Source organism: Asparagus officinalis, chromosome 3, assembly GCF_001876935.1.
Source record: "Asparagus officinalis chromosome 3, Aspof.V1, whole genome shotgun sequence".
NCBI lineage: Eukaryota > Viridiplantae > Streptophyta > Magnoliopsida > Asparagales > Asparagaceae > Asparagus > Asparagus officinalis.
The window spans coordinates 29,922,110-29,936,689 of record NC_033796.1 but is presented as its reverse complement, the minus strand read 5'-3'; the positions used below and the strand labels follow the sequence as shown (position 1 = coordinate 29,936,689).

The 14,580-nt window shown below is 35.3% G+C and overlaps 2 protein-coding genes across 2 annotated transcripts in view; one reads left to right on the top strand and one right to left on the bottom strand.

Moving 5' to 3' along the window:
- LOC109833612 (protein LAZ1 homolog 2) lies at positions 2,820–7,947 on the top strand. The gene is made up of 9 exons (XM_020401354.1): positions 2,820–2,978; positions 3,674–3,840; positions 3,958–4,014; positions 4,362–4,470; positions 4,862–5,049; positions 5,132–5,220; positions 5,614–5,863; positions 6,597–6,830; positions 7,472–7,947. Exons 1-9 carry the CDS (start codon positions 2,900–2,902, stop codon positions 7,685–7,687), a joined length of 1,389 nt encoding a protein of 462 aa, XP_020256943.1. The 5' UTR covers positions 2,820–2,899; the 3' UTR covers positions 7,688–7,947.
- Positions 8,271–14,580, bottom strand: part of LOC109833609 (inter alpha-trypsin inhibitor, heavy chain 4-like) — a 19,445-nt gene continuing 13,135 nt past the window's right edge. The window contains 5 exon segments of the mRNA XM_020401352.1: positions 8,271–8,768; positions 9,430–9,525; positions 10,335–10,409; positions 11,636–11,806; positions 12,328–12,428. Coding sequence (XP_020256941.1) covers positions 8,430–8,768; positions 9,430–9,525; positions 10,335–10,409; positions 11,636–11,806; positions 12,328–12,428 — 782 coding nt within the window. The 3' untranslated portion in view covers positions 8,271–8,429.

Genomic DNA, 14,580 nt, shown 5'->3' with positions numbered 1-14,580 from the left:
TATATAGCCAGTTCTAGCCCACACCAGTTCTAGCCCACACCTTACTAGTTCTAAACCCAACAAGGGTTTTTTACATGCACACTTGTTAATTCTTACTTCTACATTAGTTCTACCTTCTATTACCCTAGTTCTAGCTTGTATACAGCCAGTTCTAGCCCACACCTTACTAGTTCTAAACCCAACAAGGGTTTTTTACATGCACACTTGTTAATTCTTACTTCTACATTAGTTCTACCTTCTATTACCCTAGTTCTAGCTTGTATACAGCCAGTTCTAGCCCACACCTTGCTAGTTCTAAACCCAACAAAGGTTTATTACATGCACACTTGTTAATTCTTACTTCTACGTTAGTTCTAGCTTCTATTACCCTAGTTCTAGCTTGTATACCGTTAGTTCTAGCCCACACCTTGCTAGTTTTAAACCCAACAATGATTTTTTACATGCACAGTTGTTAATTCTAGTTCTAAACCCAGTCTGTGTTCTAGAACTGGCTGTATACAAGCTAGAACTAGGACAATAGAAGATAGAACTAAGGTAGAAGCAAGAATTAACAATTGTGCATGTAAAAAACACGAGCTTGGTTTAGAACTAGTAAGGTGTGGGCTAGAACTGGCTGTATACAAGTTAGAACTAGGGTAATAGAAACTAGAACTAACGTAAAAACAAGAATTAACAAGTGTGCATGTACAAAACCCTTGTTGGGTTTAGAACTAGCAAGGTGTGGACTAGAACTGGCTGTATACAAGCTAGAACTAGGGTAATAGAAGCTAGAACTAATGTAGAAGTAAGAATTAACAAGTGTGCATGTAAAAAATGCTGGTTTGGTTTAGAACTAGCAAGGTGTAGGCTAGAACTGGCTGTATACAAGCTAGAACTGGCTGTATACAAGCTAGAACTAACTCGAGGGCTACTAGAACTATCACGATAGCATCTAGAAATAACATATCATTAGGTATAACTATTATCAAATATAATTAACAACGATTTATAAAAATGTGACTGTATCCTCATTTATAACAACGATTTATAACTACCGTCCCAGCTTACAACGATTTTTGGTAATTATTTATAACAACGATTTATAACTACCGTCCCAGCTTACAACGATTTTTGGTAATTAAATATTTTTTCAGCATATTTTGCTAATTAAGTTTTAAAAATGGTCTATTTTAAAAATTTGTTCGAAATTAAAATACAAAAAGACTGCGCACATTAGGTTTATTACAAATTCAGCTTCCTCCAAAAGGCGTGGATATCTCGTGAAAGTGGGAAAATGGGGACAACTTTTGACTATTTTTTAAAATTAAATCGTTCATTTATTTGTAGTTTGGTCAAACATTTTTTTCTTTTTTTTTCTTTTCTTCTTCTAGCTAATGGATTAATGCTCTGTGCGTCTCGACGGCGGCGATCTACGGCGACGAGGACGGATGGAGGAGGGGAGGGGAGGCGGCGGCGAACTCGAGGGGAGCCTTGGGGGCCTGAGTAGAGGCGGCAACGGCGAGGAGGGCGAGGGCCAGGTTGACTAGCTTGAGAAAGCTCTTAGTTAGAGAGAGGGGGGAGAGAGAGAGAGATGAGAGAGAGAGAGAGAGAGGAGATGAGAGAGAAAGATGATATGATTGCTGAGTCTGAGAGATTGAGGAGAGAGGATAATGATAAATTGGGGATTTTAGCTTAGCTGGCATGTAATAATTGATAAAAAATAGCTGCAGTACAAAGTGTCACACATCAAGGGGCTGATTCATATGGGAAAAACTATGAGGGGCATCGTCACATGAAGTTTCTCTTTTTGGGGTCTGTACACATTTTTCCCAAAAGAAAAAGAAAAAAAAAACTAGGTGGGCTTTCCTAACTTAATTTTTGGATACTTATGAGGAAATCTACTTACTGATGTGAAAATTAAGACTGTTTCATCCTCTACTAAAAGTAAATAAAAACTACTAATAAATAACTTATAATTAAAGCTTCATAAAATAAGTATCAATGCTCTCAATAGGACGTGTGTTATTAATCTATAATAATTTCAGAATCAGTTTTCACCTTCAACTAATTTCTTAGTATTTGTCCCTACGTAATTCATGAGAAGGCGTCGGGGGTTATGTGAATTTGTTCTTTTAAAAAGACCAAATCCATGAGAGGAAAGAAGGCATAAATATTTTCTTTTTTTCTTCTTCATTATTATTTTTAAATATTTATCTTCCCCTAATAAATACATATAGATATCTACTCATCTTGTATACAAATGATAGAATTCAAGATTCACTATTCATACTACAGTAAATATTAATGCAGCATTACCATTGTAGCACACTGGATATTGTAGCATTTTAAAAGAAAAATTACTGCAACAGAGTCGGGAACTGTAGCGTCGTTCTTTGAAAATACTATAGCATTAATATTATAGCACGGGTATACTGTAATAATTTTAAAAAAACATAGGATACTGTAGCAATTCAAAAAATTCTTACTGCAACATTTAAAAAAAACATGATTATTGTAGCGTGGAAAAAAATTATCGCGATAGCACACTAGTAAATTATATAAAGGAGCTCACCACAATTTAGCCCATATATGATTTATTGCGAGGAATAGCCCATATATGATTTATGTGAGCACAATTCTATAAGCTTGGATTACCAACAACCTTCTTCAATTTTGTCGAGCAAAAATTCAGTTGAGCAATAATTGGATCCTGGAATGTTCTAAAAACTCGAAACTGGTAAATAAAGTAGGGGATCGAGGGGAAAAATAGAAATTACAAATGTAACTGCCAAGGCCAAAAAGAAACAAAAGACACCGAACTGCTCTTCAGCCTCCCTCTCACTCGAAAGTCTGCCACGTGTAAATCGCATGCTTCTGTGTATGATCAGCATCGTTGCTAGGGTTCTCGAGAAAAAAGAACATGGATAATTTGATGGTGGGCCTCCGTCGATTGATGGCGATAGTAGAAGCGCTCTCTCTGCATATAAAATATCAACAAGGTCCAAATTTCCCTTTCCCCCTATTTTTTTTGGTTGTAATTAATCATTACTTTCGACTTGAACTTTGATCTAAAAAATAAATAAACGACGTACCTTTTCCATTTCCTTTTATAGCATGGTCTGGGGAATGCAAAGTTTGATAGAAAGGAAAAAGGACTAATCTGTTAATTTAGTTTGACGCATACGTCTTATTATTTATTCTCTTTTTTTTTAAGAGCACAGCTATATTTTTCCATTTTTTTTCCAGAGCACAACACGCATAAATATTTAGCATGATTGTGGGCTTTTTTTTCAGGGAACAAAAAGTTCCCCCGCATTGAGAATAAAAACTAAGACGCATATATAGGATAAAAGGATGAAGTGTAGATCACAATGAGCTTAATTCTGTGGAGAAACTGTACAGTAGTGATCTCCGTTTATTACTATGTCTATCCTTGGATCAATGTACAAATCTTGTTCTCTGCAATATCGATCTTGGCAACTGATATATGCTGATATTCCACAGGTATTTCCATGTGCTGATTACAATCATGTAAAGAGCTCATCCACAATATTTGACTATATATATATTCTAGCTGGTTTTGGTCTTTCCTAATTCGAAAATTTAAAGCGCATAAGTAACATTTTGTTCTCTGCGTGAAGATTTTGGTGACAATTGAGATGTAGCACTTCACTTCAAATTGTTTTTGTGGCAGATGGCAATTACGGCAGTGCGGAGCTTAACCATGTATCTGATTTTCAAGGAGTGTATAAGAATCTTCACATACCAGCAGTCATCGTTGGAGGCGTGTTTGCTCTAATTGCACTCGTCCTTTCTACTTTCTTAATCTTTCAGCATCTAAGATCATACAACAATCCTGCTGTTAAGTCATGCGCCCGCTATTCTATTTTATACCTAAAGTTTATGAATATGCCATATAATTTCAATTTGATTGATTAGACGAAGTCTGACGGTGGCATGAACTTGATGTTCTTGCAGGAGCAGAAATGGATAATTGGCGTCCTATTCATGGTTCCAGTGTATGCAAGTGAATCTGTAAGCATCGGTTGTTGCTTTCTACATGTCCTAGTTAATTTCTCATGAGATTAGCTACAAGCATCACAAGTAAATAGAATATGTAATGTTACTTATACGCTGACTTATGTTCTAGCAAAGATAACCAAAAAGTATCCATATATACAACATTTGTCATAATCAAGTGACTCAAACAATGTCTAATTCATGGCCAACAGGTGGTTCTATAAAGAAAGTGGATAACATGATACAATATACATTACCATGTTCCTGTTGTCAGTATTCTGGGGAAAAAAAATTTTGTTTGCCATTTAGTAATAAAGATCAAGAATTTTCAGGAAATAATTATGTTCCTTCTCCTTGTGCAGATAATATCTTTATCAAAAGCAAAATTTTCCATTGTGTGCGATATCCTAAGAAATTGCTATGAAGCATTCGCCTTGTACTGTTTTGGAAGCTATTTGGTTGCCTGCCTAGGTAAGCAGAGATTTATTATTTATTTAACTAAAGGTAATAAAGCTTAACTTTGGTTGTATTAACCATCAGCAAAGTTGTATCTTATAATGATGTAGTAATTGCTATATCAGCCTCTTCTATCATCAATTATGTTTAATACAACTTAGAACCGTTGCTATGTCAGGCGCTTCTATCATCAATTAGTTAAATGCTGATTATACCGCATATAGGCCATCCCTGTCCGTTCTCTATATCTTGAAACTTGAAATAAGTAAGACAGGTGGACCTTGAGTACATATATATCTCTGTGAAAGTATTTCATCCATTTAAATGGATAATGCATTAACTGACATGTCTATTATTACTAGACACATAACGCTGCCGCTACATAATATAAGCGTAACTATGCCAGGTGGGGATGAGAGAGTTGCAGAAATTCTTGATAAAGGATCAAAGAAAAAGCTTCAAGAGCAATTGCTCGAAGGGGATGAGGAGAAAGGATTGCCACGGCGCAGCTCATCACTTCATGATTTCTTTTGTGACCCAAGTGTGCTAGGAAACGACTTGTACGTGATAGAAAAATTTGGCCTTGTACAATATGTAAGACTTTGTACTATCTTTACTCATCTATATATGTTTGATTGTTTCCAATTTCTAATTTCTTTTTAACTTATGCTCATAGATGATATTGAAGACGGTGTGCGCCTTCTTGGCAATGTTGTTGGAAGTTTTTGGAGTTTATGGGGACGGCGAATTTAAGTGGTATTATGGGTATGTATGAGATACTATGTACTTCTGTCAGAAGGTTACTCGCACTTAAGTACCCCCAAAGCCTACGCAATTAACTATTGATATGCCAAAGTCTATCCCCCCCCCCCCCCCGCCAGAAAAGATATCCAAAGTTGATAAATAATCAACTTTGATACCCTAGAATGACTGAAACGGGGGTACGGAATTTCAACTTTTTTGAATTTCGGGGGTATATTTATGGCAAGAATAAACTTTGGGGTACCAGAGTTAAAATGGTGTAAACTTTGGAGTATTAAAGTGCAAATAACCCCATAGAGTGTTATTTTTATAGCTAGTTCCCTTTGTGGACTCATGAACAACTTTTTTTTGGTTCAACCTTCTCTCTTTGACATGAACATTGACAATTTATTGCAGATACCCTTATATTGCTGTTGTTATAAACTTCAGTCAGATGTGGGCATTGTACTGTCTTGTGCAGTTTTACAATGTTACTCATGAGAGGTTGGCACCTATTAAACCTTTGGCAAAGTTCATCAGCTTTAAAGCCATTGTGTTCGCGACTTGGTGGCAAGGCGTGGGTATTGCTATAATATGTTACTTTGGTATCTTACCTAAGGAAGGGAAGATTCAGAATGGAATCCAGGATTTTCTTATTTGCATAGAAGTAAGTCCTTTCCTAATATGTTAAACATCGTGAAGTATCTTTGTCGCTAAGCATTAGGTTGACCTCAGTAAAGCATGATAAAGTATGGAGAAAGGTAAAGATATAAAAGACAAGGATATAATTGTTATCAATTTTATTATTTACAATTCTATTTAAATGGTATGTCCTGGTACATGTCGAATTGGATGGTATGATAACTGAAGGTATCTGTTATCAGTGGCCAAATCTTTGAGCAGATTGAATAATCAGAACTAATGATTTTCCTTGTGGGTGCAGAAAAGAGAATGTTTGTCAATTATTTTCACTTATTTGGATGTGAGATGAGGATTAGATTGATGCAAACGAGACTCAATGAGTATGATGTAACACTTATTTATTATGTTTCCTAATGGTTAGATGGTAAAAAGTGAGTTATGCAAGTATGAGTACTCTGAGGAAACAGAGAATTCTGGTAATCTTTTATCTGAAAATTTAAAAAAAATGTAGACCGAAGAATAGAGAAAGCAGTTTACGTGTCTAGTTGTATATAAGAATATTCAACCAAAAAAAGCCCTGAACTTTGGGGTGTTGTGCTAAAAAACTCCCTGGACTTTATATATTAGGCAATGCCTCCTAAAGTTTGCAGGTGTCCTTTTCAAATTTTGGGCCATATTCTTCATCTATAATTTTCACTCGACTTCTTGTTTTGTTCATCACTATCGCTACCCAGACAGTTGTGGATCTTTCTTAACAGATGGCCATTGCAGCTGTTGCCCATATTTTTGTTTTTCCGGTCGAACCATACAAGTTCTTTCCTGCATCTGGATATGAGGAAGTTACCTCTATAGAAACGAAATCTGACATTAAGGTGGATGAGGATTCTGAGGGGAAACCAGCTATTGTTGAAGAGACTGAAATGAAAGTTGAAGCTCCAGGAACGAGTATTACTGAGAGTGTTCAGGATGTTGTCGTTGGAGGTGGCGAACATGTAAGTTCCCTTAACCCTTCTCCCTTTAGTGCTATTATAACTAGCTGAACATATATATCTATCATCTAATAATATTATCACTGCATTTGTTTACTTATTTCAAAAAAAAAGTTCTATAGAAAGTATGATGACATTTACTGTCAAAATATCTGAAGTGCTTGAAGTCATACACCCATGTCATCTACTTTCAGAGGTCTTCATCTCAAGTAAATCAGCTGGGTATTTTCTTCCCAACGTAAGTTCTTGTTTTGTTAACTTTTGTAAAATAAACACACATATTCATCAATTAGTGGGCTAATTGTGCATGCATAAACATACATAGGCATGTTTATGTACATATGTTGCTATCTTTTATTGACTACCCGAAGTTAACTAACTGGATATATATTCTAAGAAAACCCACCAAGGACTGATTTATCTTTTCAAAGGAATTTCATATTTCCATGGCCCTGCACTGATCTAGGCGTGAAATCAAAGTTGCAACATTAACTAATGAACCATCTTAGCAATCTTTATGCTTCCTGTTAAATGGAAAGCTTCTAAGTCAACATTGCAAGCAAATTATTCTGCGGTTTATAGACATTGAAGCAATCAGTGTATCGTAACTGCTGTAGTCATTTCATTTCAATGGTTTTTCACAGGTAGTTAAAGACGTCGCATTGACAATATCCCAAGCTATAGAGCCTGTAGAGAAAGGTGTCACAAAGATACAAGAGAGCCTCCATCTATCTATGGGATCAGACAAGGAGGACGAAGGACGTAAGGTTGAGGTCGAAGAGCAGGTCACGGAGAAAGCGGAAGATGGCGAGGTTGAAGTAATTAGTTCGGAGAAGGTAATTGCTGAATCCAGTGATTAAAGCCGGAAGTTCTAGGATAGAATGGAAGTATCAGCAAAGGTTTGTTTTGAGAGTCAGAATGTTCGAAGAGACAGTGCAGCAGGAAATCTCATGTTTTTAGCTTACTTTGTTTAGGCTTGTGGGTATAGTTTGTGATAGTGATTTTATTTCTTCAGGATCTTGATTGCTTGAGTGGTGTTATTGTGAGGTCAGAGCTTCGATTGCTGTTGTTGTTTTTCCCCCTTCTTTTTACCCCCAGTTTCTATAAAGGGAAAGTTAAAGAGGAGCAATTGTGTGCGTCTTTTAATAAAGGGTTATCCATGTTTCTGGGGCTAGCTCAATTTTCAAGAGTTAACTTCCATCTCAACGTCGCTCACGTCCATTTCTTCAAGTGCTGAAGCACAAGACCTAAAAACTGTGCAATAGTACGTTGCACTGTAAACTTTTGATATTTTACTATCTCAAACCATTAGGGGTTAGTCTCTGCTAGTCAAACCAAAATAGAACGGGAATCTAGAAACGAAGATGTCAAAGCTACAGAACTTCAAACGAACAAAACTATACAGACAGATGAAATGACAAAAAACTGCTACATTAAAGCATGGAAAATTGAGAATCTTCACAAAACTGGTATAAATGGGAAGCTTAAGTTGACAAGCACATAAAAGCATTGCTTGTGTGAACATTGTACTTTTTAATCATACAACACCTAAATAACTACTATTACAAGAACAAATACAACAAGCCAAGAACGAAAAGTACACTAATCGGAGCCACCACCACAACATAATGAGCAGCATTCGAAGCAAGCCAAGAACGAAAGAGCAGTGCAGAGCTGTGTCAAAGCAATCACACACTGATCGTTCATTTTGGAGCACGCCTTGATGAAGCACATACAACAGCAGCAGTCACAGAGTTTGCTGCAGCATCCAGCGGCCTTAACGAGGACGTGGGATGTCTCCGGAGGTTTCAGCTCTCCGAATCCTGTAGGGAGATTTTCTGTGGTCGCAGCTACATTTCCAAAACCAAGTTTCATCCCATGCACCAAATTTATGGGTTGGTCTTTGGTCTTGCCTTGTTTATGCTTGTCCTGCTTCTTTGCCTGCGGTCAAAGGTTTATAGGAATCTGCTTTCCATAATAGATTATTATAAAATAGTTTTTTTTCGTATATATACCCCTTACAAGCAAAATGACCTCCCAAATCCTGAACTTTTGAGGAAAAAACGCCCCGAATCAACAAATCATCAATATATAAGTTTAAAGCATAATTATATGTTATTTGACCCCATCTACACTAAATAACAAAATGGAGGAAGAGAGTGACAACGTTGGCCTTTTGGGTTTCTTTGGTGTGCATGTTAAAATGCATAATTCAGTTTCATATGTGAAGTTCCTTGAGAACGAATGAACAAGATGGATGCTCCGACTCTTCCAAATACAATTGGAAGTTACAAATTTCATCCAGATTCTTGGGCATGTTTTTATGATGTAAACCATGTAAGAAAATCCCTTTATTAAGGTAGTAACTTTATCGGGTAGGCTACCCAAGTCACAGATTTCCATGTTATTAATGGAGAAAAATCTATGCAAACTCTTTGCCTTTCGTATTTCTCGCTTTAATTATTTTCAATCCACTGAGATAATTTTTCTTGCCTAAATAGCTTCACTTGCAGCCAGTTTAGTCTTATCAAATCAGTAAATATATTATGCAAGTTCTGGAGGATAAAACAAACTAACAAAACAAACAAAATTATCAGTGTACCTGCTTTACCCCATCCTGTTTCTCTTCCTCATGCCGGAGCAAGATCATATCAGTATACTCAGCTGGGATTCCACTGTCTATGCTTCGTTTGATGACCTATAAAATCTTGACAAAGGAAATTAAGAAGAATACAATCTTGTCACTTAAATACCAAATGAAATTCACACTTGTAGCAAAACTGTGATAGTCAATTTCAAATGGAAGTTTTTGCCAAAATCAAATTGGCATGTTTATTTCCAATGACAGAAATGCCCTTGGTCTTCATGAGTTAACCTTTATAATAAAGAATTATGAAAGGATCGATGGTAAATGATTATGAAAGAGTGGATAAATGGCATTTCTTTATCTAATTGAATACATCTGTAAATCCTTTATAAGAAACAGAGAAGGATTTGCTAAAAGAACTACTTATTTGTGTAAATAGTTCTGTTCAAGTAGAAGAATAAAATCCATTATAAGAAACAGAGAAGGATATGCTAAAAGAACTACATAGCGTAAATAATTCTATTTAAATTGAAGAACAAAAATCAAAAGTAATATACTTAAAATATAATACTGGGACAAAATTGTTTACTATCCCCGTGGTTCAACATCATTTTAAATATTTTCTTGGAACAGCTCCAAATGAAAGAAACCAGTAGAACACTTGAGACTGATGCTATACATTAGATTGCTTAACAGTATACTACAACTTATAACGACTGGATATTTATCCAAGAACAATGTCAATGTATATGGAGGATAATCAGTATATTAAAATACGTATGTACTAAATTATGTCAAGAAGCGGACATGATAGAGTAATATTTATGAAATTAACTTCCAGTGCTATAATATTGACGTAAATGTGGGAACAATCATAATATGAACATAAAAGTGTCATGGCTACAAAGTGAGAAGCTAACCTTTTCCTCAAGTTGTTTGCTTTCGGAAAACCATGCCTGAGAAGTAAGCAGATCAATTTGTTGTTTGGCGAGTACCTGTGAAGAACATCTCTCAGAGAAGTTGAACAAAAAAACTGACAAAATGCTAAGAAAGTTGCATGCATAAAAAAATAAATAAGCAAAAGTTTGGAATAAAGAAATGCACCCCAACTGAAAAGGAAATAGTTAATCTGAAGTAAAAGAATGATAAAGCAAAAGCAAATCACAGACAGTGAATATGTTTGGATATCATAAATTACAGGTTATAATTTTTGGCATTTCCAGCCTTATTTATCACCAGAATCTCTGAACTTTCAATTCAGTATTTTTTTTTAACTTTCAGTTATTTGAGGAATGTCGATGTTCTACACTATCCATTTCGTGAAAACCAAAACAGCAAGGAGATGCATCAAAAAGTGATTTGAGAACGACTAAAATATATCAAAATATCTTTCAATTTCACAACTCAGAATTTTACACAGCGAAAAATGATTTGAGAATTATTAAAGATATAAGAAGAAATTCACTTCAGCTTCACAACTCGGAGCTTTGATGCCAGGATTTTTAAGATGGTACAGAACCATCGGAATTAAAATGTGGTTGATTGCATGTTTAGTGGATAAAAAAATACCATGGCGCAAGAAACCATATTTCGGCACATAAATAGAGGTCTTGGCTTGTGATGCCAGTGCCAAAAAAAACACATTATCTGCCTCTTCCACTCCCTAGATACTTCCTGATCTAGGGAAACTTGGAAACTGGCTGCTTCCATGTTTGAGCATAAATGACATGATGCCATGTAACCAAAAGTTCTGATGCGGTCTCAGGTTCAAGACTCATCATCAGGATCTATAGTATCAAGACTCCTCATCAGGATCTATAGTATGGCTTTCTCTGAATTGGCACCAAAACATGGTGACTGATGTCAATTAGAGAGCCAGGCATAAAGTCCAGTCATGGTTATTTTTATATGTAAGGCAACCATACTAGATAATAGCCAAGGAGAAATATACTATACTGTAAAAGAAAAAGGAATTCAAACCAGCAACTGATCAAAGTCTATTTCATAGGCCATCATTATGTTAGGATCATATTTTTCATAGAAAACATAAGAAATACAGACATCTAAATCCCTTTACCAGGGAGTAAAACTGAATTGCAATTTGCAAGTACTGAATAAAGATCAATGCCTACAGAACATATTTAGCATATGTATAAAAGACGAATTGTCAAGTGATATCTTTTGCAGACATATCGGCTAAAAAACAAATTTGATGTCTTACTTTGTCAAGGGGGGTATCTTTCGCAATTTGGACTTTGAGGTCAACAAAACTGTCACTCATGTCCGCAAGGCTACCTTTAGCTTTTGCAGAATCTGGAAACCTGCCCTCATATCTTCCTGATACAACCAAAGGGCATCCCAATGAAAGATCTGGAATATTGAAAGGATACACCTAAAAAGGAGTAGAAAAATGCATTTAGCTTATAGGACACAAATTAGTATGCACCATAACATCTGAAAATGTGGTGCTTTGTAATCACTCTGAGGAGTTAAATGGTTAGAAGGAAGAAAAATAAAAAAGATAAAAGTAAACTCAGAAACTAGTAAAACTGTGCCTAGAGCACGCAACTGCATGTTTGTCTGAATTTGGAGCCTTCCATGGCATAGGCACACAAGACACGACATCAGCATCTCAAGCAAAGACCCAGAGCATAATAAAATAAATATTTTTGTCCATTATGATTATTAAAGATACTGTTATAAGCTTCCATGTCAGGTTGCTTGGTCTTTGATTTTACGTTCGAAATTCTTTCCGTAATAAGATAAAATTAGGTAATTGCATATGCACTTCTTTAAGAATTGATTAAGTGAGTTTACACCAATTTGAACATTAGAAAATTAGGAAAACTATATCAATCATTTGAAGAAATTTCTAATTTGAAAGAAATACATTAAGAGATAAAAGTGGCATACCTCGAATGCCTCGAGATGATCAAGGATGTCAATCGTTATATTTACAAGTATCGGAGATAAAGCTCTCCTAAACCATCTCCGCATCTGAACTTCAATGGAATCTAGATAAAAATAAAGAGTACCATCAGTTAAAGAATACTGCTGATGTCATGGAAATATGGAACCAACGAAGAGCAGAGAGAAACACAACTCAAAAAATATTTTCTTTTTGCGCAAAATATTAGAACAAATACCAAGATATCCAATGTCTGCGAAAAAGCTGGATATTCAATTAAAAAACTAGATATTCGAACAATAAACTACTATAAAAACTAGAATACTAGCATAAAACTTATGCAAGTAGTTAACCACAAGTCCACAACGTAGTAATAAACTACTATAACAACTATAACATAGTTAATAGACTACTATAACGACTTAGATCTGAAAAGATGTGCTAGCTAGAGATGTGCTTGGAATGGACTTAGCAGTTGATTGGACACCAGCTAGAAAAATTACATATCTTAATCTAAATTTAAAGAATTATTTTCTTCTCCATGAGATGAGGTATCATTGTAAAAAAAGCAAGAAAGTTATAAGTCCTCTAAAGGCTCTAACAGAAATATGATTCAAAAGGAAATTTTTAAAAGAGAGATCAGCCTCTAGAGTTTTAAGTCACGTATGAATTTCAAAAAAAAAAATACATATGGTCCAGTTTATTCTCCAAAGCTAGCTTTCCCAAAAAAACGAAATCAAGGAACGCCCTGTATGATTCTCAGTGAGTCACTAAGCACTGTAGAAGTTTGAGCAAGTTCTGATAATCAAGAGATATTAATCAGATTAATTTTCATTAGTGGTAGATGACAGCTCAAAGTTACAAGATCAGGAAGCACCCTGAAAGATGCCAAGTGAGTCCCTAAGCACAGTAGAAGTTTAGAGAAGTTAGGACAATCAATTCACATTAGTCAAACTTCTTTTGGTCAGGGTATTAGTTAGATAAGAGAAGTAGATGGAACATTAAAATTTTCAGTTTTACCGAACAGGCAGAACAAGATGGCGGGCGTGAGAGATATTTGGGTAAAAGGGACAGAAGGGGCACGTGAAGGAGAATAGCACCAACAGCATGAACAAAACAAAGCATGCTAGAGTAAAAATCTGAAACGGAAGGAAATAATGGAAGCACAAATAGGTCCAGTTGGTCCATGCATATGATCCAACATGTAAAAATCATATTTATGCAGTGCAATCATTTTCATTCAGGTCAAAACCTTCAGAATATTAAGGATTTATGCATCTCAAAAACACAACCTAAGCCTGTGTTGGTGACATTTCCACTGCTAACCCTTCAAATTGTAATTCTTACCCCCTTCAAGCATGGTCATCCAAAATAGAAGACTAGACTAATCATTGTCCTGTATATAGGGGTGCAAAATGGTTTGGATATATCCGATCCGATCTGCAGCTGTTTCCGAAATAGATGCGGGTATAGTAGCCAAAATTTGAAACCAATCAGATACAGATATGGTTTTGGATCGCATTTTTGGTTTGGTACGGTTTTGGATACGGATATTGGTTCAAATTTCAAATACGGTCCAGATCAGATATGAATTGAGATATATACTCGGATATGGATTCGGATATAGATTCGGATAAGAATTCGAATACGAATACGAGTATGGGTAAAGTTACAGATATGAATATTACTTAATTTTTTATTATATTGATAACAATTGCATCCCAAAGCGCATGCAATTTTAGACTTATTTATAGTCAAATTTATGTTACACTATAATTTGATTTATTTTTTATCAATGGATATAATTAAATATGAGGTCTAGAAGAAATATTTGCCGCACTTTGTGTTTCATATTTTGTATTCTACTTTTTTGTAATCAGCTGCATGCAATTCTTGATTTTGTGAGGTTTGCTTAGGTTAGTGTAGTCGAAATTTCATTAGGTTTTATTGTCTGAAACAAATTCTTTTCAACTGATAACTTTTATTGTCCAATTAACATGATATTTTTTTGTCATATCTTATGCATATCCGAGTCATATTTGCTTTCAAAATATCTGATTTGATTCTGTGATTGTATCCGTATCCGCTTCTCTAATATGAGAACCTTATCCTCTGTTTTCGTTTACTATGGATATGCTTATGATTTTTTCTTACCAAAGAATATCTGTATCCATATCCGTTTATAAAAGCAAATATGGACATGGTAAGTTACTAGTAATCCGTAGGCAGCTCTATTTTATGGATGAAGTCAATGATAA